This window comes from Plecotus auritus, assembly GCF_963455305.1.
Source record: "Plecotus auritus genome assembly, chromosome: 2".
NCBI classification, from domain to species: domain Eukaryota; kingdom Metazoa; phylum Chordata; class Mammalia; order Chiroptera; family Vespertilionidae; genus Plecotus; species Plecotus auritus.
This window is the reverse complement of record NC_137771.1, coordinates 64,889,692-64,916,756: the sequence shown is the minus strand read 5'-3', so window position 1 is coordinate 64,916,756 and position 27,065 is coordinate 64,889,692. Positions and strand designations below refer to the sequence as shown.

The following is a 27,065-nucleotide window of genomic DNA, read 5'->3' as shown; positions in this document are numbered from 1 at the left end:
AACCTCCCCTGGTCCCTCCCGCAGCCGTTCAACCTCCCACCATCCCTCCCCCCATCCGGCAGGCCCCAGTCAGCAGTCAGCAGGAAGGCAGGCCCCGGCCAGCAGCCGGAAGGCCTCGATTAGCCCTCATTGCCGGCCAGGCCTAGGGACCTCACCCATGCACAAATTTCATGCACTGGGCCTCTAGTACATTTTATAAAAGACACATCTTTTGCATCCTTTCCATTGGTCTTTTCCTTTATCTGCTTTTGTTTGCTGGAGTGAACATGTTAATTTATCATCAGTTATTTATTTGAGTATTCATTGATCATTCCATCTATTAAGGTGAGTGGGGAGAATACAGAAATGTGAAATGTGTGGTTCTTAAAGACTACATGGTAGAGCTGGAATGAGCTGCTAAATGTATGGCACACTCACTCCAGCCTGTATGCTTCTCTTCCAAAAGAATGCTTCCTCAAAGCCCAGCTCACCCACCATCATCCCCTCCATGCATCCCAGGAAACTCCATTCTCTAGGTCCTCCATCCACTGTTAGAAGCTAGTCACGACATCCACCCCATATTCAAGGAGCAGAGGAGCCCAAAGGTATGGATACTGGGAGCAGGAATAATTGAGGACTATCTTAGAGGCTGCCTCTTCCAAAATCCTACAAGCGATTGAGGCATATAGAGAACAGAACCCCTGAGTCTTTGGGTAGAAGGAAGAGGAAGAACCAGCCAAGGAACGTCTCTGATGGAAAAATAAAACAGGTGTAATTAATCTGAACCACAAATTTTTTACTAAAGATCTATAAAGTTACTTTTGATGTTGTCTTAATATTTACTCTATTATAGAAAACTAGAGGCCCGGTGCACAAAAAGAAATTCGTGCACGGGGGTGTGTGTCCCTCAGCCCAGCCTGCACCTTCTCCAATCTGGGACCCCTCAAGGGATGTCCGACTGCCCGTTTAGGCCCGATCCCACTGGGATCGGGCCTAAACGGGCAGTCGGACATCCCTCTCATAATCCAGGACTGCTGGCTCCCAACTGCTCACCTGCCTGCCTGCCTGATTGCCCCCTAACCACTACCCTGCCAGCCTGATTGATGCCTAACTGCTCCCTTGCCAGCCTGTTAGCCCCAAACTGCCCTCCCCTGCAGGCCTGGTCACCCCTAACTGCCCTCCCCTGCAGGCCTGGTCACCCCCAACTGCTCTCCCCTGCAGGCCATCTTGTGGCAGCCATCTTGTGTCCACATGGGGGCAGGATCTTTGACCACATGGGGGCAGCCATCTTGTGTGTTGGACTGATGGTCAATCTGCATATTACTCCTTCATTAGATAGGATAGAGGCCTGGTGCACGGGTGGGGGCCAGCTGGTTTGCCCTGAAGGGTGTCCCGGATCAGGGTGGGGGTTCCCTTGGGGCGTGGGGCGGCCTGGGCGAGGGGCCTATGGTGGTTTGCAGGCCAGCCACGCCCCCTGGAGACCCAAGCGGAGGCCCTGGTATCTGGGGTTTATCTATCTTCTACAATTGAAACTTTGTAGCCTGGAGCAGAGCCAAGCCTTCTACTTGCTCCGTGGCGGCAGCCATTTTTTTGGGGATTTATGTATCTTCTATAATTGAAACTTTGTAGCCTTAAGCGAGGCCTGGGCTGGCCAGGGTGTGCAAAAAACTTGGCTTCCTCCATCACCGGGGGCAACCCTAGCCTCCTGCTCTTTCTAGCTCCATGGCTGCCGCCATTTCTGTTTGGATTTATGTATCTTCTATCATTGAAACTTTGTAGCCTTGAGTGGAGGCCTAGGCCGGCAAGGGCAGGCGGAAAGCTTGGCTTCCTCCATTGCCGGGGAAACCCAAGCCTCCCTCCTGCTCTCTGTGGCCATAGCCATCTTGGTTGGGTTTATTTGCATATTCGCTCCTGATTGGCTGGTGGGCGTGGCTTGTGGGTGTACTGGAGTGATGGTTAATTTTGCATATTATTCTTTTATTAGATAGGATGGTAAAGTTATTCCATCCTTATTAAACTTTCTATGTAATTGATCTCATTTCTGGGAATTGTTTTTATGCCTTTTCAAAACAAAGCGTGTATAAATGAGAAAGGCTGGTGTTTGTGGCATAGCAGAAAAGTTTATATGCGTGCCTGAATTTTTAGTAGTAGATAAGTTCCTTTAAAATTGTATGCTCAGAAATGGAATAATTAAAATAAATTATGGGAACTCAGTCTTTTAAAGAAACTTGATGAAAATCTTTTTTATTATAGTCTACTTTGAAGGTAGATAGATTGATAGATTTGAATATACTGGGTTGAAAGGTTGAATAGCGATAAAGTGAAAAGAGCACAGTTTGAAGACTGAGGTGTGTGTTCGGGTTTCACAACCCGTTAGAAATGTGACTTCAGGTAGTGCTATTGACTTCCCTGAGCTCAGGTTTCCTGTCTATAGTATAGATAAAAACATATGAAAGAAAATTCTTTGACATAAAACGTGATAAATTTATGAAACTTAGTAACTATTTTCTTTTAGAAAAGCTACAATTAAGTTTAAATGTCTCGCTGCTTCCCAATTTTCTGTCAGGATTCTAACCTAGAAAATGCTACTAGGTAGTTCTTATGTTCTTCAAAATCATTTTACCCAGAACAAACCAGAGTACCCTTGCTTATTTTGCAGCTGGGGTATATGGCACTGGTACTTAGGACCTGTAGCAACAAAGAGGGAAGTCGGTGTAGTTCTTCAGGAATAGTAAGATAACATGTGTTGTTTTCCTGAAACGATTACAGATTTATTGCAGTTGGTGAGATTTTTCTATTATGAAGCCTTATTGAAATGTACATTGAGAAATACTTGGGATGAGGAACTTTATTAGATGCCTATATACATGTTATCTACCAGTAAGGAACAAGACTATGTCTCTCTGAATAGGGGAAAGCTTTTTTAAAAAAGAGATCAGTTGCCCTGCCAGCGTGGTTCAGTGGTTGAGTGTCAACCTATGAACCAGGAGGTCACAGTTCGATTCCTGGTCAGGATTCCAGGTACGTGCCTGGGTTGCGGGCTTGATCCCCAGTGGGGGAGGGGTGTGTGCGCAGGAGGCAGCCAATCAATGATTCTCTCTCATCGTTGATGTTGGTATCTCTCTCTCCCTCTCCCTTCCTCTCCGAAATCAATAAAAATATAATTAAAAAAGAAAATAAATCTAACACAACACTTAAAAAAGTAGATCAGTTATTTAATAAGAAATTTAGAGCACCAGCTTGTGAGGAAAAAGCCCATTTGTGAGAGGAGACAGAGCGGAGGTAGCCCTGGAGCTGAGGAGCAGCTTTGATTTTGGCAGAATGTACAAGTCCATGGCTTTCTGATTAACCTTGCGCTGCTCTGTAACCTCAAATATTTTTCTTTCTCTGTGTTGAAGATTTCACCCTCCTGCTGTCTGGGCTTGCACAGCTTCTTGAAGTAAGCGTCAGTGAGATATTTGGGGATTTTCACACCACTGATACTAATTTTGGTGGTGGTGGCAATGACAGATTTCTGGTGTGCTTCATCCTCTGATTAAGGGACAGAGGTTCAGTCACAAGTAGCAGGCCACTGCTCTGCTGCTTCGGGAGAACCGCCCTCTTGCCTCTGTGGTGTCCAGTGAGGATGGTCCTGGGAGTGATGCTGGCCTGCAGCCTTCTTACATGCCCACTGAAGGGTTTCTTACCCTGGCTCAGCGGCTTTCGGGCACATCTTCAGTAGGATAATATCTAGGCATTTTGCAAAATTTGACCACTCAGTTACCACCATTCTTGTCACCATCAACTGGTTTTGTGAGAGAAGCAAGAATTTTCTTCCAATCTGAGATTTAGCTGCTGAATACTTCCTCTTGTACATGGCTTTTCGGGAATGCAGAGCTGATCAGGACTATCTGCCAATCCCTCTGACCAGGACAGGGTTTCGCATGCAGTGGGGCTTCCCGTTCTTAGGCATCTTGGCCTTGAGGTTACACTTCTTAACCTTCTTAACCTTGCCGCCAGCATCAGCCTTCTTGGTTCAGGTTTCTTCTCATTAGTGTCTGTCTTCTCAGTTTTTTGTTTTTTTTTTCATCACCCTTGCAAAGTGGAAGAGAGAGGAGAAAGAGTTCTTACTTTGAAATACTTTATAGGTTATTTGCTTTAATATATTTTAAAATTGTTTCCTAACAATCTTAGATGAATGAAATGATGTTTACAAGATGTTTAAATTCATTAAGCTTCAATTTTTGTTCATAAATTCCACTTGTGATTTTGACCTATTTTGGAATCTGAGCAGCTTTCCTAACCACTGGTATATAGAGAGAATTTGGGATTACAGATTGCTTGAACCCAAACATGAATCATTATTAACTTTTTTTCTTTCTTGTATAATGAAACTATAGTAACAATGCTAGCATAACCAAATTTGTTCTTACATGACTTGTCATGGATAATCATGTCTACTGTATAAACTGTATAATGATTTGCAATGACTTAATATATAATAACAGGATATATACACTGAGTGGCCAGATTATTATGATCTCTGAATGCATAATAATCTGGCCACTCAGTGTATATCCTATATAATAAAAGGCTAATATGCAAATTGTCCCCTCTACTAGGAGTTCGACCAGCAGGCAGGCCGGCCAACCGCCCATGTCCCCTCCCCCTGGCCAGGCTGGCTGGACCCCACCCATGCATGAATTCATGCACCGGGAGATATATATATATATATCTGAACGCATAATAATCTGGCCACTCAGTGTATATGATATGAAACTTAATTCTGGGTTTATTAAGTCTCCTTTCTTGGAAAAACTGGTGGTTGGGTAACTTTTATCACAAGCCTTATAGTATATACTTAGTTGCATCATTGAGCAGAAGAGGACATAGAAACTTCGGGATTGTGTGAAATCATATAATGTTAGTAAGTTCTTTGTTTCATAGCAGTTTAAAATGGAGTTTTACACCTGCCTATTTTGCAGTTGTAGTTTTTGTTCTTAATAAGACAGGCAAAAATTCATTGTCTAAACCTGTGGACACTGGAGAGAAAGAGGAAATGACTTAAATTATAATTTTGAACAATGAATGTGCAGTAGACACATTTTGATGTTGGATGATCTTTCTGTATGAGGAGAAAAGACACTTAGGACACTTAGTGTGTCTTATTTTCAAGCATCTTGAAAGGAAAAACAAAGGATTTGGAAAGGTGCCATGGCTGCTTCCTTCTGATCTTGCCCCCCACCCCAATTTAATGGTTACAAAGTTAACCCACTGCCCAGTGTGCTTTTTATAAGGATATCTGTCTTCAGATCTTCTAGGGATTTTATGTTCAACTTTAAGAGCAACAGTGCATTTTGTTACAGGTTTTAGAATCCTTTCATTTCAATAGTCATATCTATATCTTTCAGTCTTTTTTTTTTTTAATATTGATTTCAGAGAGAGGAAGGAAGAGAGAGAGGGATAAAAACATCAATGATGGCCGAAACCGGTTTGGCTCAGTGGATAGAGCGTCGGCCTGCGGACTGAAGGGTCCCGGGTTCGATTCCGGTCAAGGGCATGTACCTTGGTTGCGGGCACATCCCCAGTGGGAGGTGTGCAGGAGGCAGCTGATCGATGTTTCTCTCTCATCGATGTTTCTAACTCTCTATCCCTCTCCCTTCCTCTCTGTAAAATATCAATAAAATATATTAAAAAAAAAAATCAATGATGGGAGAGAATCATTGATTGGCTGCCTCCTGCATGCCCCCTACTGGGGATCGAGCCTGCAACCTGGGCATGTGCCCTGACCAGGAATCGAACCATGATCCCCTGGTTCACGGGTCGACACTCAATCACTGAGCCACACTGGCCGGGCCAGATCAGTATCTTGATGATAACAACTGATATTAATTCCGTGTGGCCCATATGCCAGAGGAAGCTATGAAGTAAGAGCCATAATAATGGCAATTTACCAGTGAGGAAACTAGGGCTTGAAGATGTTAAATCAGTGACCCAAAGCAGAACTGAGTTACAGTAGACGGGTTTGTTGTCCTTTGGATCCTGTTTTGCTTATAGCTCATACCTCTGAAAGCCAGAAGTGAAATCTTTGTCTGTCTTGATGTAAACTCAACCTTTATCTTGCTCATCCTGTTGTTGAAGGCACCCATTTAAGGGCAGTGGGAAGTACAAAATGAGTAGAAAAATGGTAAAAGGTCAGTGCCAGTCTGGATGACCTTCTGTGTATATGTTTGTGACATCATAACATATAATACACACATAACATCACTTGCATTAGTATAAATAGTATGCTGTTATATGACACTAGAGGCCCGATGCATGAAATTCATGCAAGAACAGGCCCTCATAGCCCCGGCCTCGTCTGGAAGGAAGGTCATCCAGGCAGTCGTTCCGCTGTTCAGTCTTTTGGTTGATTTGCATATTACGCTTTTATTATTGTAGATAGGAATCATCTGTGATTCCTCTTTTGCCCATATTTTAACCTATCTGCAAGTCCTGAAGGTTCTATCTACAGACCACATTCCTAATTTATCCACCTGTCTCTGCATCCACTGTTAGAACTTCAGTGTAACACTGGTCTTGCCTGAACTATTACTCACTTATAATCTACTCAGAGGGTAGAGTAGCCAGAGTGATCTTTTTTCACAGCCTAAAGAGATCGTGTTGCTTTCCTGCCAAATCCGCTTCAACAGCATTTTAATTTAGAGAAAGTCCAACTGCCTACCATCTATCCTTGCTTCCTGTGCTTCAAAGTACTGACTTGATGTTTTTCAGACTTTCCAAGTTCATTGCCATCTTGGGTCTTTGTACCTACTGTTTCCTCTACCTGGGTTGACGCCTTATCATTTTGGTCTCAGTTCAAATGTCAGCATCTCAGTGCAGCCTTCCTTGACTAATGTAGATACCATCACCCCCATACTCTCTCTTACGTTATTGTGTTTTGTTTTCTTTATAGTTCTTATCACCCTTTTAGTGTTATGTTAAAGGAATTGAAGTTAATCCTTTCCATCTATTTCTGTCCCCACCAGAATGTGAACTTCTTGAGAGCAGTACCTCCCCTGTGCTTAGAATAGTTACCTGGCATTTAGTAGCACAATTAAAATTGATTGGATGAATAAAATTTTCATCTTGCTTTAACATTGTATTGTGAATATTTCCCCCACAGTCTTATGTATTCAGAACAGGGGTTGTGAACTCTTGATCCACAGTCCAGAACTGGCCTAAACACACATTTTATTTGGCTAATTAAAAAGTGTTGTTTAAGATACAACTTACATTCAGTCAGATGTACAAATCTTAAGTGTACAATTTGATGAATTTCATGAATGTGTATACCTACTATACAGAACCACCTTTCAATCAAGGCTCTCTCATATCCTTCCCAGCCACTCTTTCCACAGGATAACTTGCATAGTTCATCTTTTTAATTAACTTCTATCTTTAAAAATTGGGAGATTTTACAAAAAGTCCAGAATTCCAACATCTCTTAAAAAATGGAAAGATGTAGCAGCAAAGGACCTGCTTTCCCTTTGGCCACAGTTTGTTGTAGCTGAGACGCAGCTGTCCGGTGTTGGCGTGTGCTCTCCAGTGGGCCTCCAGCCGTTACCTCTCCTCCTGCTATCCTGACCTCGAATTCAGTTTCTAGTTGCCATTTATAGTTTCATTGCATTTTTATGATGGAGAAATATTTATTCAGTTACTTATGTAAAAAATGCAAACACGAATGGTAGGCTAAAAAGGTTATTTGTTTCTTAGTCTGCTTCATTCATTCGCATTTCTTGAATGTTATGTACTTGTTAGGCTCCCTAATTCTACTTGGTTATGTTAATGTTTGCACAGTGCCCCATTGCCTAAGTGTATCATGTACGTAAACAGCCTTCTGTGGAATGTAGAAGTTATTTCTGTTTTTTGATATTGTAAAAGAACAATAGATGAATATTTTGTACAAATCATTTTATTAGGATAAAATTTTAGAAATGGAATTTCTGATTAAAATATATTTTCATTTTTCAGAATTTTGATACATATTGCCAAATTGCTTGGTAGTAATATAAGTTCATATAATTTTTCTGGAAAGCAATGTATGGGAGTATTCATTTCTCTGTGTCTATGTCAACATTGGGAATTGTAATGAAAAATAAAAACTTTGCCAATATAGTTTGTAAAAACAAAAATGGGAATGCTGGCCAAGTATTTTTTCATCTTATCTACATATATAAGAACTATATTTTATTTTAAAGGATATACTATAGAACTATTTATTACTTACTACAGTGCTGTACCTTGGATTTATGTTGTGAGTGAAATCATGTACTATGTACTTTCTATATGAGGTCATGTGAATACCTCAGTATAACTAAAGAAGCCTTTAGGCTTATCCTTATACACACGTGTCCACAAACACACAGTAATTATTACTGAGTTCTACCGTGTTCTATATGGGTGTACATGAGAATAAATAACACAAAATCTTTCTTTTTTGAAACACATAGAACTAATTCTTACACATTGGTTTTATATTTGCTTTCATATTTTTAATTAGCTGCTGTCACTCTATGATTTGCTTTTTAAGGAGATGCCTACATAGAAGACTGACAACAGCTGGACTAAATGTTTCACTGCTGAACTGGTTCCTCAGGTATCCTGGCTCTGGCAACTGCTATGGGAGATTGGATGACGGTTACAGATCCAAGTCTGTCTTCAGGTGATTGAGTTTAAAATAACTATAAGCCAAATCAGTTGTAAAAGTGATTATTTTCAATAAAACTATAAAATAATTATCACAAATATTGAAGATGTGACTAATGAGAGACACAAATAATTGTAAAATGTCTAATTTCCATCTTCAGTGAAATTATTAGGGAGAGCCAAGAATTGTGCCATAATTTGTGGGGTTAACTGCTTTGGGTGGATGATTGATCACTTGATTGTTACTATTTTTGAGGAAATTTTTATGCATTTGAAATAAATTCATTGGCTGCTTCAATACATTTCTCTGATATATTTCTTTAATTGCATAAACTTTGCATAGACAAGTTATTTTTGTCTATTATTTTTAGAAATCTGAAACACTGCAAATTAAGGTAGCATATTGTAGCTTAACATGCCTAGTAAGATCACCACTTTCTATTTGTGTCTTTTTGAGAAAAAGTACATAGTACATAGTTTTCATATAAAACCAACTTTGTCTTAATTTGAAAATACTTAAAATATTTATGTAATTCAAAAATCTTTGGCAATGGAGATTATATTAACTTTGCATGCATTTTAATATATTACTTACATAAGTGCCTTTTATTCTTTCAGAAAGCAAAAATATCTCTCAATATACCTCAGAAACAAAGATGTCTCCATCAAGTCTATACTCACAGCAAGTGCTCTGTTCTTCAATACCTTTATCAAAAAATGTGCACAGTTTTTTCAGTGCCTTCTGCACAGAAGAGAATATTGAACAAAGTATTTCATATCTTGATCAGGTAATGGTGTTTGTTTGTTTTTTTGTAAGAAGCATTGGTATAAATCATGTTCTATAATATTGAAGTTATGAGAACACTTGTCATTACAAGTATATTGTTGTGCATTGGTCCAGGACTGTATTAGATTTGTGGAGAACCTTGGTGATCACCTAACTAGATACAAGGTAAACATTTTTATCTGGAGCAGATTGGCCTCCCATCTCCCCGGGGCTCCTCCACTGGGAGTCTCACCCTTATGTTACTGGTGAAGAAACCTGCGTGCCTCACTCTAAGTGACTGCAGGGCAGAGGCAAAAAGAGTCCAGTTCTCTCAATTCTTTTTCTTTGGGATATTTACTGTTTTCTTAACTGTCACAGGATAGTTTTCTCAGAAAATATGTCTATCGTTTGTTTCTTTACTAAGTTGTCTGGTAACCAACTTTTAGAAAAATGTTTTCTCCTACCAGGAATTGACTACTTTCGGTTTTCCTTCACTATATGAAGAATCCAAAGGTAAAGAGACAAAGAGAGAATTAAATATAATTGCTGTTTTAAACTGTATGAATGAGCTACTTATTCGTCAGCGGAAGAACCTTCTAGCTCAGGAAAATGTGGAAACACAAAATCTGAAACTGGGAAGTGATATGGACCATCTACAAAGCTGCTATGCAAAACTCAAGGTAGAAATTACACCAATCTGAATTTCACTGCCATTATTATGTAATTTTCTTAGGCTTTATCACATTTTAGAGTTAAAATTTTTTTTGTTTTGGTTTCTTTAAACAAGTAAGTAAAAGTGGACTTAAAGTGATTTCTGCAAATCCACCATACTGCTTCCTAATAACCATATTGACAACATTGATTTCATGAACTGTTTAGTGACTTGCTGAGTCTGTAGAAAGTTAGCTTAGGACAGTGTTCGGCAAACTCATTAGTCAATAGAGCCAAATATCAACAGTACAACGATTGAAATTTCTTTTGAGAGCCAAATTTTTTAAACTTAAACTTCTTCTAATGCCACTTCTTCAAAATAGACTCGCCCAGGCCATGGTATTTTGTGGAAGAGCCACACTCAAGGGGCCAAAGAGCCGCATGTGGCTCGCGAGCCGCAGTTTGCTGACCACGGGCTTAGGAAATATTTATGTCTGAGGAAAATAAATAAAGATTCCCGCCCCCCCAGTTAATCTTGCTTAATAAAGTAGATGCTTAATTTACAGAAGTCCTATTGTGAGAGGCTGCATCAGTTAATCCAGGAAAAATATTCTAGAGGGCATCTGTGCCAAAGTTGCTAAAAAGCTCAGTAATGGAAGCAGGCCTCATGGCTTCTAGCTCTAAGAAGTGTCTGCGCTCTAGAGAAGACCACAGAAGAATGCTTTTGCAAACTTGCTTGTTTCTCTGAACAAAGGAAATATTTTCCACAGGGTCATTGACCTGCTACAGTAAAATACAGAAAATTTGTTGCCAGCTTCTACTTTGCTTTCATTCTTTTATTTCATTCTTTCATTTTATAAAAAACTAGAGGCCCAGTGCACGAAATTCGTGCATGGGGGAGGGGCTTCCCCTCAGCCCAGCCTGCACCCTCTCCAATCTGGGACCCGTTGGAGGATGTCCGACTGCCCTCTCACAATCCTGGACCACGAGCTCCTAATCACTCACCTGCCTGCCTGCTTGGTCACCCCTAACTTCCCCCCCTGCCAGCCTGATCGCCCCTCACTGCCTCTGTGTGCTGGCCTGATCACCCCTAACTAGCCCCCGCTGCCCCCAACGGCCCCCTCCCTGCCAGCCTGGTCACCCCTTACTGCCCCCCCTGCCAGCCTCGTTGCCCCCAACTGCCCCCCTCTGCTGGCCTGGTTGCCCCTAACTGACCCCCGCCCTGCTGGCCTGGTTGCCCCTAACTGCCCCCCCCTGCCGGCATGGTCACCCCCAACTGTCTCCACCCCTGCTGGCCTGGTTGCCCCACGTAGCCTGCTTGTTCAGTCGTTTGGTCATTCCTCACTAACCCCCCTGCCAGCCTGGTCGCCCCACGCAGCCTGCTGTTCAGTCATTTGGTCATTCCTCACTAACCCCCCTGCCGGTCTGGTTGTAGGCAGCCATCTTGTGAGGGTGTGAGGGTCAATTTGCATATTACCTCTTTATTATATAGGATTCTTTGTTATTCATTTATTTGAGAAGGAGAAGGAAGAAGGAGTTCGAAATCACAGTATAGCAGGAACTTACATTATGATTGTATATTATGAATCAATCCATGGGAAAAATTTTTTCTAAAGATGCTACTATTTTGGGGTTTCCTTATTTGAGTGTGTGTGTACATAAGTTTTGAATCTGCATACTCCCAGAGCAGTGGTTCCCAACCTTTCTAATGCCGTGACCCTTTAATACAGTTCCTCATGTTGTGGTGACCCCCCAACCATAAAATTATTTTCGTTGCTACTTCACAACTGTAATTTTGCTACTGTTAATGAATCGTAATGTAAATACCTGTGTTTTCCAATGGTCTTAGGTGACCCTGCTAGCGGTTCTCAACCTGTGGGTCGTGACCCACAGGTTGAGAACCGCTGCTGTAGAGCCTAAGACCATCGGAAAACACAGGTATTTACATTACGATTCATTAACAGTAGCAAAATTACAGTTGTGAAGTAGCAACGAAAATAATTTTATGGTTGGGGGTCACCACAACATGAGGAACTGTATTAAAGGGTCACGGCATTAGAAAGGTTGGGAACCACTGTCCCAGAGGATCAGCTTCTGTTTCGTTTTTCTCCTGTTGGTCCATGCCTCTCTATTTTTCTTCCTCTATATGCCCCCTCAACCCCACTCCCTTCAAGAACAGGTAACAATTTTCTAAAACCCATGCCCAGGGCATGTATGGGAGTGGGGTGGGGGGGGCAATGGTAAGATATGTACACATATAATACCTTAATAAAAATTTGAAAAACAAAAAACAAAACAAAAAACAAACAAAAAATACCCCATGCCCAGCTAGCATGGCTCAGTAGTTGAGTGTCAATTTATGAACCAGGAGGTCACGGTTCAGTTCCCAGTCAGGGCACATGCCAGGGTTGCAGGCTCAATTCCCAGTGTGGGGCATGCAAGAGGCAGCCAATCGATTATTCTCTTATCATTGATGTTACCATCTCTCCTTCTCCCTTCCTCTCTGAAATCAATAAAATGATCCTATATAATAAAGAGGTAATATGCAGATTGACCATCACTCCAACACACAAGATGGCTGCCCCCATGTTGTCAAAGATGGCTGCTCCCATGTGGATACAAGATGGCCGCCACAAGATGGCCAGCAGGGGAGGGCAGTTGTGGGCAATCAGGCCTGCAGGGGAGGGCAGTTGGGGGTGACCGGGCCGGCAGAGGAGGGAAGTTGGGAGGGACCAGGCCTGCAAGGGAGGGCAGTTGGGGGCGATCAAGCCTGCAGGGGAGGGCAGTTAGGGGTGACCGGGCCAGCAGAGGAGGGAAGTTGGGGGCGACCAGGCCTGCAGGGGAGGGCATTTGGGGGGACCAGGCCTGCAGGGGAGGGCATTTGGGGGGACCAGGCCTGCAGGGGAGGGCATTTGGGGGGACCAGGCCTGCAGGGGAGGGCAGTTGGGAGGGACAAGGCCTGCATGGGAGGGTAGTTGGGGGCAATCGGGCCAGCAGGGGAGGGCAGTTAGGCTCAACCAGGCTGACAAGGGAGGGAAGTTAGGGGTGACTGGGCCAGCAGGGGAGGGCAGTTGGGGGCAATTGAGCCAGCAGGGGAGCAGTTAGGCATCAATCAGGCTGTCAGGGGAGTGGTTAGGGGGTGATCAGGCTGGCAGGCAGAAGCCATTAGGGGCAATCAGGCAGGCAGGCAGGCGAGCAGTTGGGAGCCAGCAGTCCTGGATTGTGAAAGGATGTCCAACTGCCCATTTAGGCCCGAACCCACTGGGATCGAGCCTAAACGGGCAGTCGGAAATCCCTCGAGGGGTCCCAGATTGGAGAGGGTGCAGGCTGGGCTGAGGGACACACACACACCCCCCGCCCCTGTGCACGAATTTCGTGCACCGGGCCTCTACTGTTTAAAAAAACCCCACTTAATATCTTGAATCTCCAAGCTCTGTTGGAGGGTAACAGAATCTGTAATATTTGAAAATCCTTTAGTAGGGATTGTACAATAATGAAGAGGCCTGGAGTGGCCTATATGTGAACACTCGGTGCATTTGGTAATTGATTTAGAGAAGCATCTTAGCTCCTCAGCAACACCTGCTCCTACCAGCCCATCAATGCCGAAGGCTAGTTTATGTTGTCTTCTAGCTCATGTGCAGTAATAACAGTATGTTCCCTCTTTAATATTTTTTGGTTTTTGTATATCCTATATGCCTCAGGGATAGAGATTATCCAACTGTGTATCTTGGCAGACTGGGAAATTGTGGGTTTCGGGGGGGGGGGGGGTGCTGGAGGGCACAGATGGTACCCTCCAGGCCTATTAAAAGGCTGCAAGTTGTGGATTCTACTTTAATCTTAATCAAAGAGACCTATAGAAGGTCTAATGAATTAGGCTGAGTCAGAGTTTTAAACCTTAGACTAAGATTTAAAACTTTTATATCTGAGCACTGTTGGCCAAGTGTCTTTAAGTAGCTATTAAATAATTGCATAATGATATTGGTAATTTGGAGCTATTAAGCCTTTTCTCTAAGAAGTAATCATTTATTAGGACTACCCAGAGCATGGAATATTTTACAGGATACCTTCTAATTTAGGATCTGACCTGGGAGGACAGAAATGTGTGTTCAGTGGGAAGAGTTGCTGATCTATCTTTGAAGAGTTTCTAGATCAGTGGTTCTCAACCTTTCTAATGCCGTGACCCTTTAATACAGTTCCTCATGTTGTGGTGACCCCCAACCATAAAATTATTTTCGTTGCTACTTCATAAATGTAATTTTGCTACTGTTAGGAATCGTAATGTAAATATCTGTGTTTTCTGATGGTCTTAGGCAACCCTGCTAGCGACCCTGGGTCAACCAGGCTGACAAGGTCAACCCTGCCATGACCCACAGGTTGAGAACTGCTGCTGTAGAGCCTAAGACCATCGGAAAACACAGAAATTTCCTAGTGTTTGGAAACACAGAAATTTGCTAGTGTTTGGAAAAGACATTTTAGGCACAGCATATAACCTGAATAAAAGTCTGGAGGCATTGGAGCACATTTTACTTTCAGGGAGTCATATAGCTCTGTAGGGGCCGAAGTATATGACGTAAGATGAAGAGTGGTGAGCAGTGAGGCTGGAGTCCAGGCCCCAGATGATGTGAAAGGCATTGTGCAGAATCCCAGAGGCTCCGAGGATTGTAAACAGGAGGAATATATCGTGTAAATATCAACCTGGCAGTAGATGGAGAAATTATAGTTGGGTGGGGGGGTCAGATTTCTTTGGAATGGAAGTGGTGGGGGCGCTCAGGAAGCCTGGTGGAAAGGACACTGTAGCAGGCTTAGCAGTCCCTGACCATGGAGGTTCTGGACTTGAACAAAGGTAGTATCAATGGAGATAGTAAGAGTGAGATAGGGCCCTGACCGGTTTGGCTCAGTGGGTAGAGCGTCGGCCTGCAGACTAAAGGGTCCCAGGTTCGATTCTGGTCAAGGGCATGTACCTTGGTGCAGGCACATCCCCAGTAGGGGGTGTGCAGGAGGCAGCTGATCAATGTTTCTCTCATCGGAGTTTCTAACTTCTATCCCTCTCCCTTCCTTTCTGTAAAAAATCAATAAAAAATGTATTTTAAAAAAAGAGTGAGATAGGAAGACAACTTAGAAGGTAGAATTTCATGAAAAATTGAATTTGGGAAATAAGTCGTGAATATAAGATACCATTCAGGTCTCTGACTTGAGTTTGCCAAGAACGGTGGTATGATTCACAAGAAATGCAGGAGGGCAGTGTAAGATTTACAGGGAAGACGATGAGTTCAGATAGAGTGTTGATAATGACTGAGGGAATCTGTCATTTGACATATGGGACATATCAACTGGCCCACAGGCTGGCTGTAAAGTCAGCCATGCCAACATTTTTGACAACCTTAGAATTATCCAAGTTTAATAGTCCTACATCTCTGAATCTTCTTGAGATCCATTGTGTGAAAGTCGTTATCTTTGTCAATTATAACATAACTTGAGAGGCTCTGGTATTTTATAAAGATAAAGAGGATTTTTATAAATGCTCTAGTGGCTTCATGCACAACTTGACGCAGTTTCTATAAAAACGTGCAGAATGAGTTGAAAACGGGCATCTTGCCCCATACTGATTCCAGGATCGCCGCCATTTCTCTCTGGGGAAATCTTCAGTTTACCGCCTGCAAGGGAGAAGTGGTGGCACGCAGTAGTCCCACCCTCTCTGACCTGAAGTGTTCCACTCTGCTTGCTCACGAGGCTGCCTCACACTTAGCTTTGAAGCATTTTTGGCTTTCTCAGAGTGTGCTATAGGAGGGCTAAAAAGTGTTAAAAAAGAACTTAAAAAAATATTCAGTGGAATAAAATACTCACTGGAATAAGTGAAGAGTCTTTTAAGGGATCCATTTTGAAGCTCTTTTGAATAGACATAAAGTTTTGGTACATTAATTAAATAAAATTTGATACTTAAATTTAAATAAATTGTAGGACTTTATAGTATCAAGTTTTATAAGTGCTTTAAAAACATTTTGTGTACCTCTAAACTTCAATTGTAGTGAACAAACACTAGTATGTATAGCTTGTTTTTACTAATATTTTAAGAATTCACTTGTTCTGAAGCTATGTTAATTGTAATCAAATTGCACATGAATGTTGTAGGAACAACTGGAAACCTCCAGGAGAGAAATGATTGGGCTTCAGGAAAGAGACAGACAATTACAATGCAAGAACAGGAATTTGCATCAGTTACTGAAAAATGAGAAAGATGAGGTGAGTTGTCAGTTATTATAGATAAAGTTTAAGTAATTTTTTAAATATAATTTGAGGTGAACATTAGAGCTACTTCACTTTAAAACAAGCGAGGACAATTTATTCATCCTGTGTTAAGTTGTATGGTAGACCTCTGTGTACAGTACTGGATCATATTTAACTGTGGTCAGGAACTCCCCCCCCCCCCCCCCACAGTCCCCTCTGCCAAATGGATCCATTTGGCTTAAGCTTGTTAGTCGTAGCTCGTGGCAACCAATGTCCTCTACCACCCACCCTGGGTGCACAGGCACTGTCACTTCTTCTCTGGCACACGGTGCTGTAAATGCAGATCATTTATTGTCTGCCACACCTGTACTTCATATCAGGCCTGCTGCCTCTTGCATTCTCTTAAATATTGACATTGTTCATCCAATCGAGCAATTAATTGTTTAACTGAACACAAGTTATTATTTAAAAACACAATTCACATTTAAAAATCTAGTTTATGAGGCTAAAGATGTTATAATTCTAATCTCATTTCTACTTTAGTGGTTACTTAGTATTTGGATCTATAGAGTTAATGCATTTGAAATTATTTTTAAATTTATGTAAGAAGAAACCATTATGTTTTTATAGCTGTGCAGTTTGATCCTTGACCATGTGATAACTAAAAATAGAATACTTAATATAATTTCAGTGTTGTATATATTGTTTTAACTATAATTAAGGACTGTTAGGGGAGCATATTTATTTAAGGACCTTGCAGTGATTTAGACAATTATTTTACCATATTTGATTATTTAATAGTACATTTAGTAAGTGCTTAATTAAGTTTCTTAACCATAAGGTTGCTTATATATTTCCCTGAGTTCTCAGAAAATTTTGACTTGATCTGTTGATTACATGTAAGTGATTTGAAAATAATTCATCTTCAGTTAAGATTAAGTTAAGCATGATCATCTGTAGCGGGTATTCAGGATGTCTGTGTAGCCTGGCTGGTGCAGCTCAGCAGTTGAGCGTTGACCCAGGAACCAAGAGGTCACCGGGTTCAATTCCCAGTCAAGGCACATGCCTGGGTTATGGGCTCCATCCCCTAGGGGGCGAGGGTGTGTGTGCAGGAGGCAGCTGATAGATATTTCTCTCTCATCAATGTTTCTATTTCTAGTCCTCTGCCTTGCTCTCTCTCTAAAAAATCAATAAAAACATATTTATATATAAGAAAAAAGAATGTCTATGTAGCCCTGGCCAATTTTGCTTAGTGTTTAGAGCAGGGGTGGGCAAACTTTTTGACTCGAGGGCCACAATGGGTTCTTAAACTGGACCGGAGGGCTGGAACAAAAGCATGGATGGAGTGTTTATGTGAACTAATATAAATTCAAAGTAAACATCATTACATAAAAGGGTACGGTCTTTTTTTTTTATTTCAATAGTTTTATTCATTTCAAACATTTTAACAAGAAGAATGTAAACACTAATTATTATAATTTGAAACTTCAAAAAATGGAGGAATCATAGCAAAATAACATACCTTATATTGAAGATGGCAAAGGCAAAATAAAATTGCCTAACAAAGGAAAGGTACAAAAGCCTTTCAAATTAAACTTAAATATAATAAAATAATTTAAAACTAAAACAAATAGAAAAGAACAAAATGTGTAAACAGTAAATTAAACATTTTCTTTAGTGCAACTTCCAAATTATGCCCGGGACGTAGATGTAGATGGCAATGTAGACTGGGTTGAAAGGTTTTGGTCTTTAAAACATCAACTTCAGTGGGAACAGTGTTGTTGGTCTCCTTTTTTAGCTAATGCATCGAAGTCTGGAGTTAGTTTTATTATGGCTATTCTCAGGATAGATCTGAGGTGTTCGTCAGTTAAGCTGGATCTGTGAGGGGCTTTGTTGATGTTCATGACGCTAAATGTCTGCTCACAAACATAGGTTGACCCAAACAGCACCAGTATCTTCTGTGCCATCCTCCGGATGTTTGGAAAAGTGGCTTCATTAAGTGAAGCATAAAAGTCTCTTAGTTCAAGGGAGCTGAATTTCTCCTTTAGGACAAAGTCAGACTGAAGATCGATGAGTTCCAGTTGCACCTCTTCTGGTGCTGTTTCAGGGTTTTGTGACAAAGGACAGGCCACCAGTTGAAGTGACTGGTCAATTTTTTCAACATCAGAAAACCGACGACAGAATTCTGCATGCAGGTCATCCAGTGATTTGCTGTATTTCTTCACGTTTTGGATGGTCTCCTTCTGTGTGGCTAGTGTGGCAAAATGAGTGAAGACTTTGTCAGAAATTTGTCTGGAAAAGAAAATCAGCTTCGATTTAAAGGCTTTCACATTAGTGTACATGTCATGTACATACTGATCTTTTCCCTGTAGCTTCACATTTAGCTCATTCAAATGTGAAAATATATCTACAGCAAATGCAAAGTCACACAGCCAATTCTTGTCACTCAGCTCAGTAAATTCGTCAGACTTCCCCTTTAATTTCAAAAATGCACCAATCTCTTCTTTGAGCTCCCACCCTCGTTGGAAAACTTTGCCCAAACTCAACCAGCGGACACGAGAGTGGTAAAGTAAGTCGTGGTGATCCACATCAGTTTCCTCCAGAAACTTAATAAACTGACGGTGCTGAAGTCCCTTTGCTCGAATGAAATTAACAAGCTTTACGACTGGATTAACAACATGATTAAGTTGTAATATAGACTTGCACAATGATTCCTGGTGAATAATACAGTGAAGAAAAATAACATCTTGGTTAGGGTTCTCCTCTTTCACTTTATCCTGAATTCTTTTTAGCAGTCCAACATTTTTTCCAGTTAAATTTGGAGATTTATCTGTTGTGACATTAGCAAGTTTACTCCATGGTAGCTTCATTTTCTCGATGACAGTAGACACCCGGTCATACAAGTCCTCTCCCCGTGTTTTTCCTTTCAGTGGCTCCATGGCTAAAAACTCCTCTGTAATTTCAAAATTGTCACTAATCCCTCAGATAAAAATTAAGAGCTGAGCAGTGTCCTTTACGTCATTACTTTCATCCAATGCTAGTGAATAAAACTTAAAGAACTCTGCCTTACTATTTAACTTGCTGGCCAAGTCTTCATCAATCAGTTCCACTTGACGAGTCACTGTCCTGCGCGATAAGCTGAGTTTTTCAAACTTGCCTTTGCTCTCTGGACACAAGAGACCTGCTGTCTCTATCATACATTCTTTCAAAAACTCGCCTTCAGAGAGAGGTTTGCTAGCTTTTGCTAATTTGAATGATAGCATAAAACTTGCTTTGGTAGTTGTCTCTTGAATTGCAGTTTGTCTGTGAAAGACATTTTGCTGAGCCTGTAATTTAGCCATCAACCTCTGTGCAGTAGCCTCCCATTCTTGAGGTGACTGCTTGCTAGCATAGTTGCCATGCTTTGTGGCAAAGTGATGGCTGAGATTGTACTCTTTGAAGACTGCAAGTGTTTCCTGGCATATCAGACATACGGCATTGATCGGACTTCGGTGAAAAAATATTTTGTTGTCCACTACCTCTTAAACACTCGGCATTCACTGTCCACTTTCCTTTTCTTTGGTCCACTCATGTTTAATATTGGGCTAAAACCAACAGTACCGTTCTCTTATTAAATTCTTTACTAAAATAAGACAGTAAAGTATAAAAACAAGTGATTAAATTTGCTCTACTATAACATTTTTGGTCTTCTAAAAAATATATATATAACAAAATCATCTGAAAAAGTTCAGACATGGGACAGAGGCACACCCTGACCATAGAGAACAACCCCTTTCCTCCATAGGAAACCTGTGTATCTTTCACACAGGCCCTTTGTTTATGGTAACACACGTAGCTGCACATTGCTGTGTCTTCCAGACACACTTGTATGGGAGGTGCTAGAGCAGTGCAAAACATGGGTAACCAGTAGTTACCACTAGCACTTCCATTACCGGCAAAAAACAGCCGCAGTGCACATAGTGTGAAAGAGCCCATTATCAATGTCAGATAGCATCCACTGGACTCTATAAAAACAACCAAGTGCCACTTTTAAATGCCCATTGCAACAGTTTTTCTTATTAAAAGCTGGAAATGGCAGGATATTTATATATATACCCCTACTGTGACAGCCTGGCAGAGCATTACAAAGGAGAAAACCCAGCATCTGGTGATGTCCATAAGTACAAGACTTCAGGCTGTCATTACCAGGAAAGGGTTTCATCCAAGTATTAGATATGAACATTTGATTTTCAGTTTTTCATTTGTCCAATTACTTCTGAAACCCTGAAATTAAGCGATTTTGTAATAAAATCTTTAGTTCATCACATTTCTATACAATCTTTTTGTTCAACCCACTGAATTAGGGTTCGTTCACACTAGCCGTGCTGCCGTTGCAGTGTGGTGCAGTACTGCAATGCAGCACAGCTAGGGTTAATGCAGGGTACACAGGTTTCCATCATGTTTTTGTTGATGCTAATGTGCAGTGGTGCATGTTAACACAAATGCCCTGTAGCACGCATTTTTACAGGCGCAAGGGGGAGAAGCAAACGCAGCGCAAAATGCATTTGTTTTGCCGCTAACACATGCGGTTAGTGGCCACGGTAGCGTTATGATACCGCATCCGTATCAGCAAAAAAATGCAGCCACAGCATGGCTAGTGTGACATGTCCTCTGTGTGTCTTTTTCCCTACAGCGTGCGTCCGCAGTGGGAAAAAAAAAACACTGCAGTGGATACAAGCCCTAAAAGCTTAAAGTCTTTGTTGTTTTATTAACAAGTTATTGTGATGTACAGAATGTGGGAACAGGAAAAAATTGTGTTTGAGTAGAGCTCTTAATCTTACCTCAGAAAGGCTCTGATACTGTGCTCTCCAGGGGCGTGTCTCCCTACATCACCACAATAATGTGTCTACGCATTCCCAGGGTGATGTCGGGGGACGCGTCCGCGGGCATTACAAGGAGCCTCTGGAAGATTGAGAGGTTGTTCCTTCTACTGAATGGGCGGATATAAATCCGCCCACTCAGAAGAAGGAGCTGCGGCCGTGTCACTGCTGCTGGTGAAGGAGCGGAGGGAAGAGCAAGAGAACCCTCCGCTCTTTCGGCTCCGCGGGCCAGATAGAACAGCTGAACGGGCTGGATCCGGCCCGCGGGCCGTAGTTTGCCCACGGCTGGTTTAGAGTGTCAGCCCAAGGAACGAAGGGTCTCAGGTTCAAGTCCCGGTCAAGGGCAAGTACCTTGGTTGCAGGTTAGTTCCACAGCCCCTGTAGGGGCTTGTGCAGGAAGCAACCAATCAATGTGTCTCTCTCACATCAATGTTTCTCTCTCACCCCCTCCTTCATCCCTTCCTTCTCTCTCCCTTCTACTCTCTGGAAGTCAGTGGAAAAAAATACCCTCAGGTGAGATTTAAAAATGAAAAAGGGAAAAGAATATCTATGTAGAATAGAACTTACTTTCCATTAAGGGCTGCCTGAGAAACCATAGAAGAAATGAACATTTACCACTAGTGTCCAGAATTTAATAGATACTCAGCAAATGTTTGAATCGGATTCTGCTGTTTGTACTTACTCTAATTTGAGAACTGTTTATGGTCAGAGAAAAATGAACCTGTTTACCTGCTGCCATGAACTGAACCATGGCTAATTTGCCTTGTCACAGGTTGATAAGGAATAAAGTGATTCAAGTCTTTCATATAAGGAAGTCACTACAAATGATCAGGTGCATTCTATTTGTTTCAGATGAAGCTTTAATCACTGTAACACTTCAATAAATGAGTTTCTGGCTTCTAAGTGATCAAGAGTCATATATGCAGGGTGAAAGGTGTAGAACAGCAATTTCCAACCGGTGTGCCACAAGGATTTTTAAAACATGCAGTACCTGACTATTTAGTCAGGGGCACTGACCTCTTTTCCCTTAGATTGTCAAATAAAAAAAGTGCAACACAATAATAGCCGCCCAATGTGAATGAATCAAAATTATACTCATTTTTTGTCAGATCAGCAAAAAATATAGTATTTTTTGATGTGCTACAGAATTTTAGTAGTTAGTTGATGTGTGCCATGAGATGAAAAAGGTTGAAAGTCTTTGGTATAGAAGATAATTTAGAAGGTTAGCAACAATGGAAATTTCAGAATTAAAAATAAAAGTTTGATGTGATTCATTGAAATGATATTTTATTTTAAAATATTTATTTTTTATTGATTTCGAAGAGGAAGGGAGAGGAGAAAGAGATAGAAACATCAGTGATGAGAGAGAATCATTGATTGGCTGCCTCCTGCATGCCCTACACTGGAGATCAAGCCTGCAACCCAGGCATGTGCCCTGACCGGGAATCGAACTGTAACCTTCTGGTTCATAGGTCGATGCTCAACCGATGAACCACACCGGCCGGGCTAACTGATATTTTAAAGAGTGATTTCCAGTGGTTATGGAGAAGCAAGAATAATCCTAGATTATTTTTTATTATTTTTTAAACTATTTTATGGGGAAGTGAATGCTAGGACCTTTTTTCTGTTTTGAATTTGTGAATTTTAATTGGGTTTAACAATCCTAAAGGGACACATTTGATAGAAATTCTTTTTCAGGTACAAAAATTACAGAATATTATTGCAAGTCGAGCTACTCAATATAATCATGATATGAAGAGAAAAGAGCGTGAATATAATAAACTAAAGGAACGTCTGCATCAACTTGTTATGAACAAGAAGGATAAAAAAATAGGTAAGAAGTGGCTGACTAAGACAGAACAAGAGGAATAAATAAGCTAATACTATGTTAAGAAATAAATGTAAAAGCATTGAGCACAATAATTTCTGAAATGTTATTTTCATGCTTTATACAATTTTTAAAGATGGTATATGTCCATAAACTACTAGAAATTGAGGCAACTGGTAAGGGAAAAAAGAGTTAATTTTGCTTTGCTTATTACTTGCACTTAAGAATTGCATTTCTTGTTAACATGGTAGGTGTGGGTTTATCCATAGAGGAGAAATAAGCCAGAGGACACACTTTAATCCTATCTAATAAAAGAGTAATATACAGATTGACCATCACTCCAACACACAAGATGGCTGCCCCCATGTGGTCAAAGATCCTGCCCCCATGTGGACACAAGATGACCACCACAAGATGGCCAGCAGGGGAGGGCAGTTGGGAGGGACCAGGCCTGCAAGGGAGGACAGTTGTGGGCGATCAGGCCAGCAGGGAAGGGCAGTTGGGAGGGACCAGGCCTGCAAGGGAGGGCAGTTGGGGGCAATCAAGCCTGCAGGGGAGGGCAGTTAGGGGTGACCAAGCCAGCAGAGGAGGGAAGTTGGGGGCGACCAGGCCTGCAGGGAAAGGCAGTTGGGAGGGACCCAGGCCTACAGGGGAGGGCAGTTAGGGGTGACCAGGCCTGCAGGGGAGGAGGGCAGTTGCGGGGGGACCCAGGCATGCAGGGGAGAGCAGTTGGGGGGACCAGGCCTGCAGGGGAGGGCAGTTAGGGGTGACCAGGCCTGCAGGGGAGGGCAGTTAGGGGAAAACAGGCTGGCAGGGGAGCAGTTAGGCATCAATCAAGCTGGCAGGGGAGTGGTTAGGGGCTATCAGGAAGGCAGGCAGGCGAGCAGTTGGGATCCAGCAGTCCTGGATTATGAGAGGGATGTCCGACTGCCCATTTAGGCCCGATCCCAGTTGGACATCCCTCTAGGGGTCCCAGATTGGAGAGGGTGCAGGCTGGGCTGAGGGACACCTGTCCCCCCCCCCCCCCCCCCCCGTGCACGAATTTCGTGCACCGGGCCTCTAGTCTTCCATAATAAAGAACCAATAATATTAAAAATCAGGATCAGTTGTTTAGTATCAATAGAAGTATGTTTTTGAGAAAATAGTTCATCACACCAATAATTTGTCAGTTTGAGTTTCTTTAAGTTGAGTTGTGCATTTTGAAACAACTATTCAAAAGGATTAACTATGAAAGTTATACTTATATTTGTGTGGGCTAGTATTTTTTAATTTATGATTTACTTCATGACAATGTATGAGTAATTACAAGTAAATAGCATAGATTGAGAAGTAGATGTACACTTATACAAAAATAGAGCTACACAGATAGTTTTGTTGGCCTGATAAGATTCAGGGGACAGGGAATCTGTGTATTTACTTATTGAAGCATGGTTTCTAGTGGACAGTAGGCTATCCTGTAATCTGTATTATACAGTCGCACCCCTAAGCTGTCTTTCTAAACTGAACTTGGACTTGCATACAATAGCTGACGAGCAGATGTTTCCAGCTGTCACCTGGTGGGCTCTGCCTGCTGCCAGCCAGTGAATCAGTGTTGACTGTATCACTGTCATGCTGTATAGCAGAGGTGTTGCAGTTTTTCAAAGATTTTATTTTTAATATCATTGAAAAATGAAAGTGTAATAAGCAATTAAGACAAGGTTGAAAATCTCTAGGTATTCTGAGGTAATCTAAAATTGCACTTGGACACCCATTGGTTTTTAAGGTTGGTTAACCTTGTGTTCATTTATGAAGGAAATAATATTAAAGGATGAAATGCTAGAAGTATAAAATGTATCGCCCAGTTAGAGAAGTTGATTAAAAATTTTACTCTGGTAACAGAGCCCTTATTTTATGGGGGGTCTGGCTGTTTTACCTTGTCCAAACCCAGTTGAAAGTGACAGGTTCATAATAATTTTATCAGTTCTAAAACTTACTCTCATCTTTCTTGTTATGTCAACTGCTTCCGTCTCCATGTGGTGCAGACAAGGCATTAATGCTGGCACAGGGCCTTCCTTGATTGACTTCTTTACCTATGCTGCTGCTACAGGGCTTGGCAAACTTCTTCTGTAAAGTTCAAATATTAAATATTTTTGGGTTTATGGTGTCTAACTGATTCATCTCTGCCAGTGTAGCGCAAAGGTAGCTGTAGACAATATATAAGCAAATGGTGTGGCTGTGTTCTAATAAGACTTTATTTATAAAATCAGGCAGTCAGCATGTAGGCCCTAATGATAACATTAATGATAATAAAATAACATTTATTAGGTATTTACTGTGTTAAGTGCTTTAACATTTCTTTTGTTCTTCACAACTTCTCGTTGGTGTCTACTTTCATTATTACTTGTATCAATGAAGAAACAGGCTCAACAGTTAAATAACTTGCCAAGATCTCAGTGCTTATAAATGATGAAACTGGGCTGATAAGAGTCCAAAACAAATTTGAAATCTGGGCTGATAGAGTCCAAAACAAATTTCAGCCTATATACCAGGTTGACTTACCTTCCTGATGCGTTATGGAATGTAGTAGGGTTTTAAACACTTAAACGTGTATGGTGAGGATTGGTTTTGTTTTGTGTTTTCTTCCTTGTAGCTATGGAAGTTTTAAATTATGTGGGGAGAGCTGATGGGAAAAGAGGCTCTTGGAGGACTGGTAAAAGTGAAGCAAGGTAAGGTCCAGTTTAAATTGATAAATTTAACCAGACTCTTCTTTCTAGGCTGCATTTTCATACGGACAGTTTCTTTTTCAGAAATGAAGATGAAATGTATAAAATTCTCTTGAATGATTATGAATATCGTCAGAAACAAATCCTAATGGAAAATGCTGAACTTAAGAAGGTTCTTCAGCAAATGAAAAAGGAAATGATTTCTCTTCTTTCTCCCCAAAAGCAAAAACCTATAGAAAAAGCAGATGATAGCACAGGAACTGTAAGTGGCTCTTTCCTTTCAGATTGCTAATTAGAACAGTTGAAGCAACAAATGGGTATTCTCCATGGAGACACTGTTGATATTTTGGACAGGACAATCTCTGCTACCAGTCATCGTGACAACCAAAAAAATGTCCCTGTTTCCAGACGTGTCCTGGGAAATGATGGAGATCATTTTCTGATGACATAATATGTGCCAAACACTAATGGTTTTTATACGCATGGTGTCATTTCATTCTTATTATAATTTGATGCTTTTGATACTATACAGTAATTATCCCCATTGTGTAGATGAAGACACCTGAGGCACAGTGGTCAGCCCAGTGTCACACATGACTGAACCAGGATTTGCGTCCCAAGTCCTTCCTCCTCCAGAGTTCATGTTTGTAACCACTGTGCAAAATGTTCTTTAAACATTTTATTTCGAGTACTGTGTACTTAAGCAGGCTCTGCTTTTCAGAGAGTGAAACCTTTGCTAACGTTAGGAACCAAATAATCATTCATTTCGTAAATATATTGAGTGCACAATTTTCTTTTCCAGTCCCTGGAAAGAAAATTCTAAAAATATTTTTTAAAATGTATTTTTATTGATTTCAGAGAGGAAGGGAGAAGGAGAGAGAGATAGAAACATCAATGATGAGAGAATCATTGATCGGCTGCCTCCCACATGTCCCCTACTGCCTCCCTGGGGATTGAGCCTGCAACCTGGGCATGTGCCCTGACCAGGAATTGAACTGTGACCTCCTGGTTCATAGGTCAATGCTCAACCGCTGAGCCATGCCGACAGAGCAAAAGTCTCTAAAAAGATTTTGACTTTCCCTCGGTCTTTGTTTGGGCTGCTATAACAAAGTATTGTAGACTGGTTTATAAACAACAGAAATTTATTTCTTCAAGTTCTGGAACCTTGGAAATGCAAATCGGTACCAGCGGATTAGGTGCCTGGAGAGGGCGCTTTTCTTTGCTGCAGTTTGCTGACTTGTACATGGTGGAAAGAGAGTCGGAGAGCTCATGGGTCCCTTTTATTTATAGAGGCACTCATCCTATTCATGAGGGCGCTACTCATGACCTGATCACCTCCCAAAGACCCCACCTCCTAATACCTTCCCATTGGGGGTTAGAATTTCAAC

General features: G+C 41.5%; 1 protein-coding gene and 1 pseudogene across 7 annotated transcripts in view; one reads left to right on the top strand and one right to left on the bottom strand.

Moving 5' to 3' along the window:
• The window catches only part of SSX2IP (SSX family member 2 interacting protein), a 75,135-nt gene that overhangs the window by 23,529 nt on the left and 24,541 nt on the right, over nt 1–27,065 (top strand). For all 6 annotated transcript variants that reach the window (XM_080657786.1, XM_080657783.1, XM_080657785.1 and 3 more), the window contains exons 2-8: nt 8,531–8,662; nt 9,265–9,434; nt 9,880–10,092; nt 16,193–16,303; nt 22,846–22,981; nt 25,605–25,680; nt 25,762–25,939. In XM_080657786.1, the coding sequence (XP_080513912.1) occupies nt 8,620–8,662; nt 9,265–9,434; nt 9,880–10,092; nt 16,193–16,303; nt 22,846–22,981; nt 25,605–25,680; nt 25,762–25,939 (927 nt within the window). In that variant the 5' untranslated portion in view covers nt 8,531–8,619. The remainder of the gene's footprint in view (nt 1–8,530; nt 8,663–9,264; nt 9,435–9,879; nt 10,093–16,192; nt 16,304–22,845; nt 22,982–25,604; nt 25,681–25,761; nt 25,940–27,065) is intronic.
• Nucleotides 3,207–3,716, bottom strand: LOC308241082 (large ribosomal subunit protein eL6-like; annotated as a pseudogene). Its single transcript has one exon. The product of its transcript is annotated as a large ribosomal subunit protein eL6-like (transcript).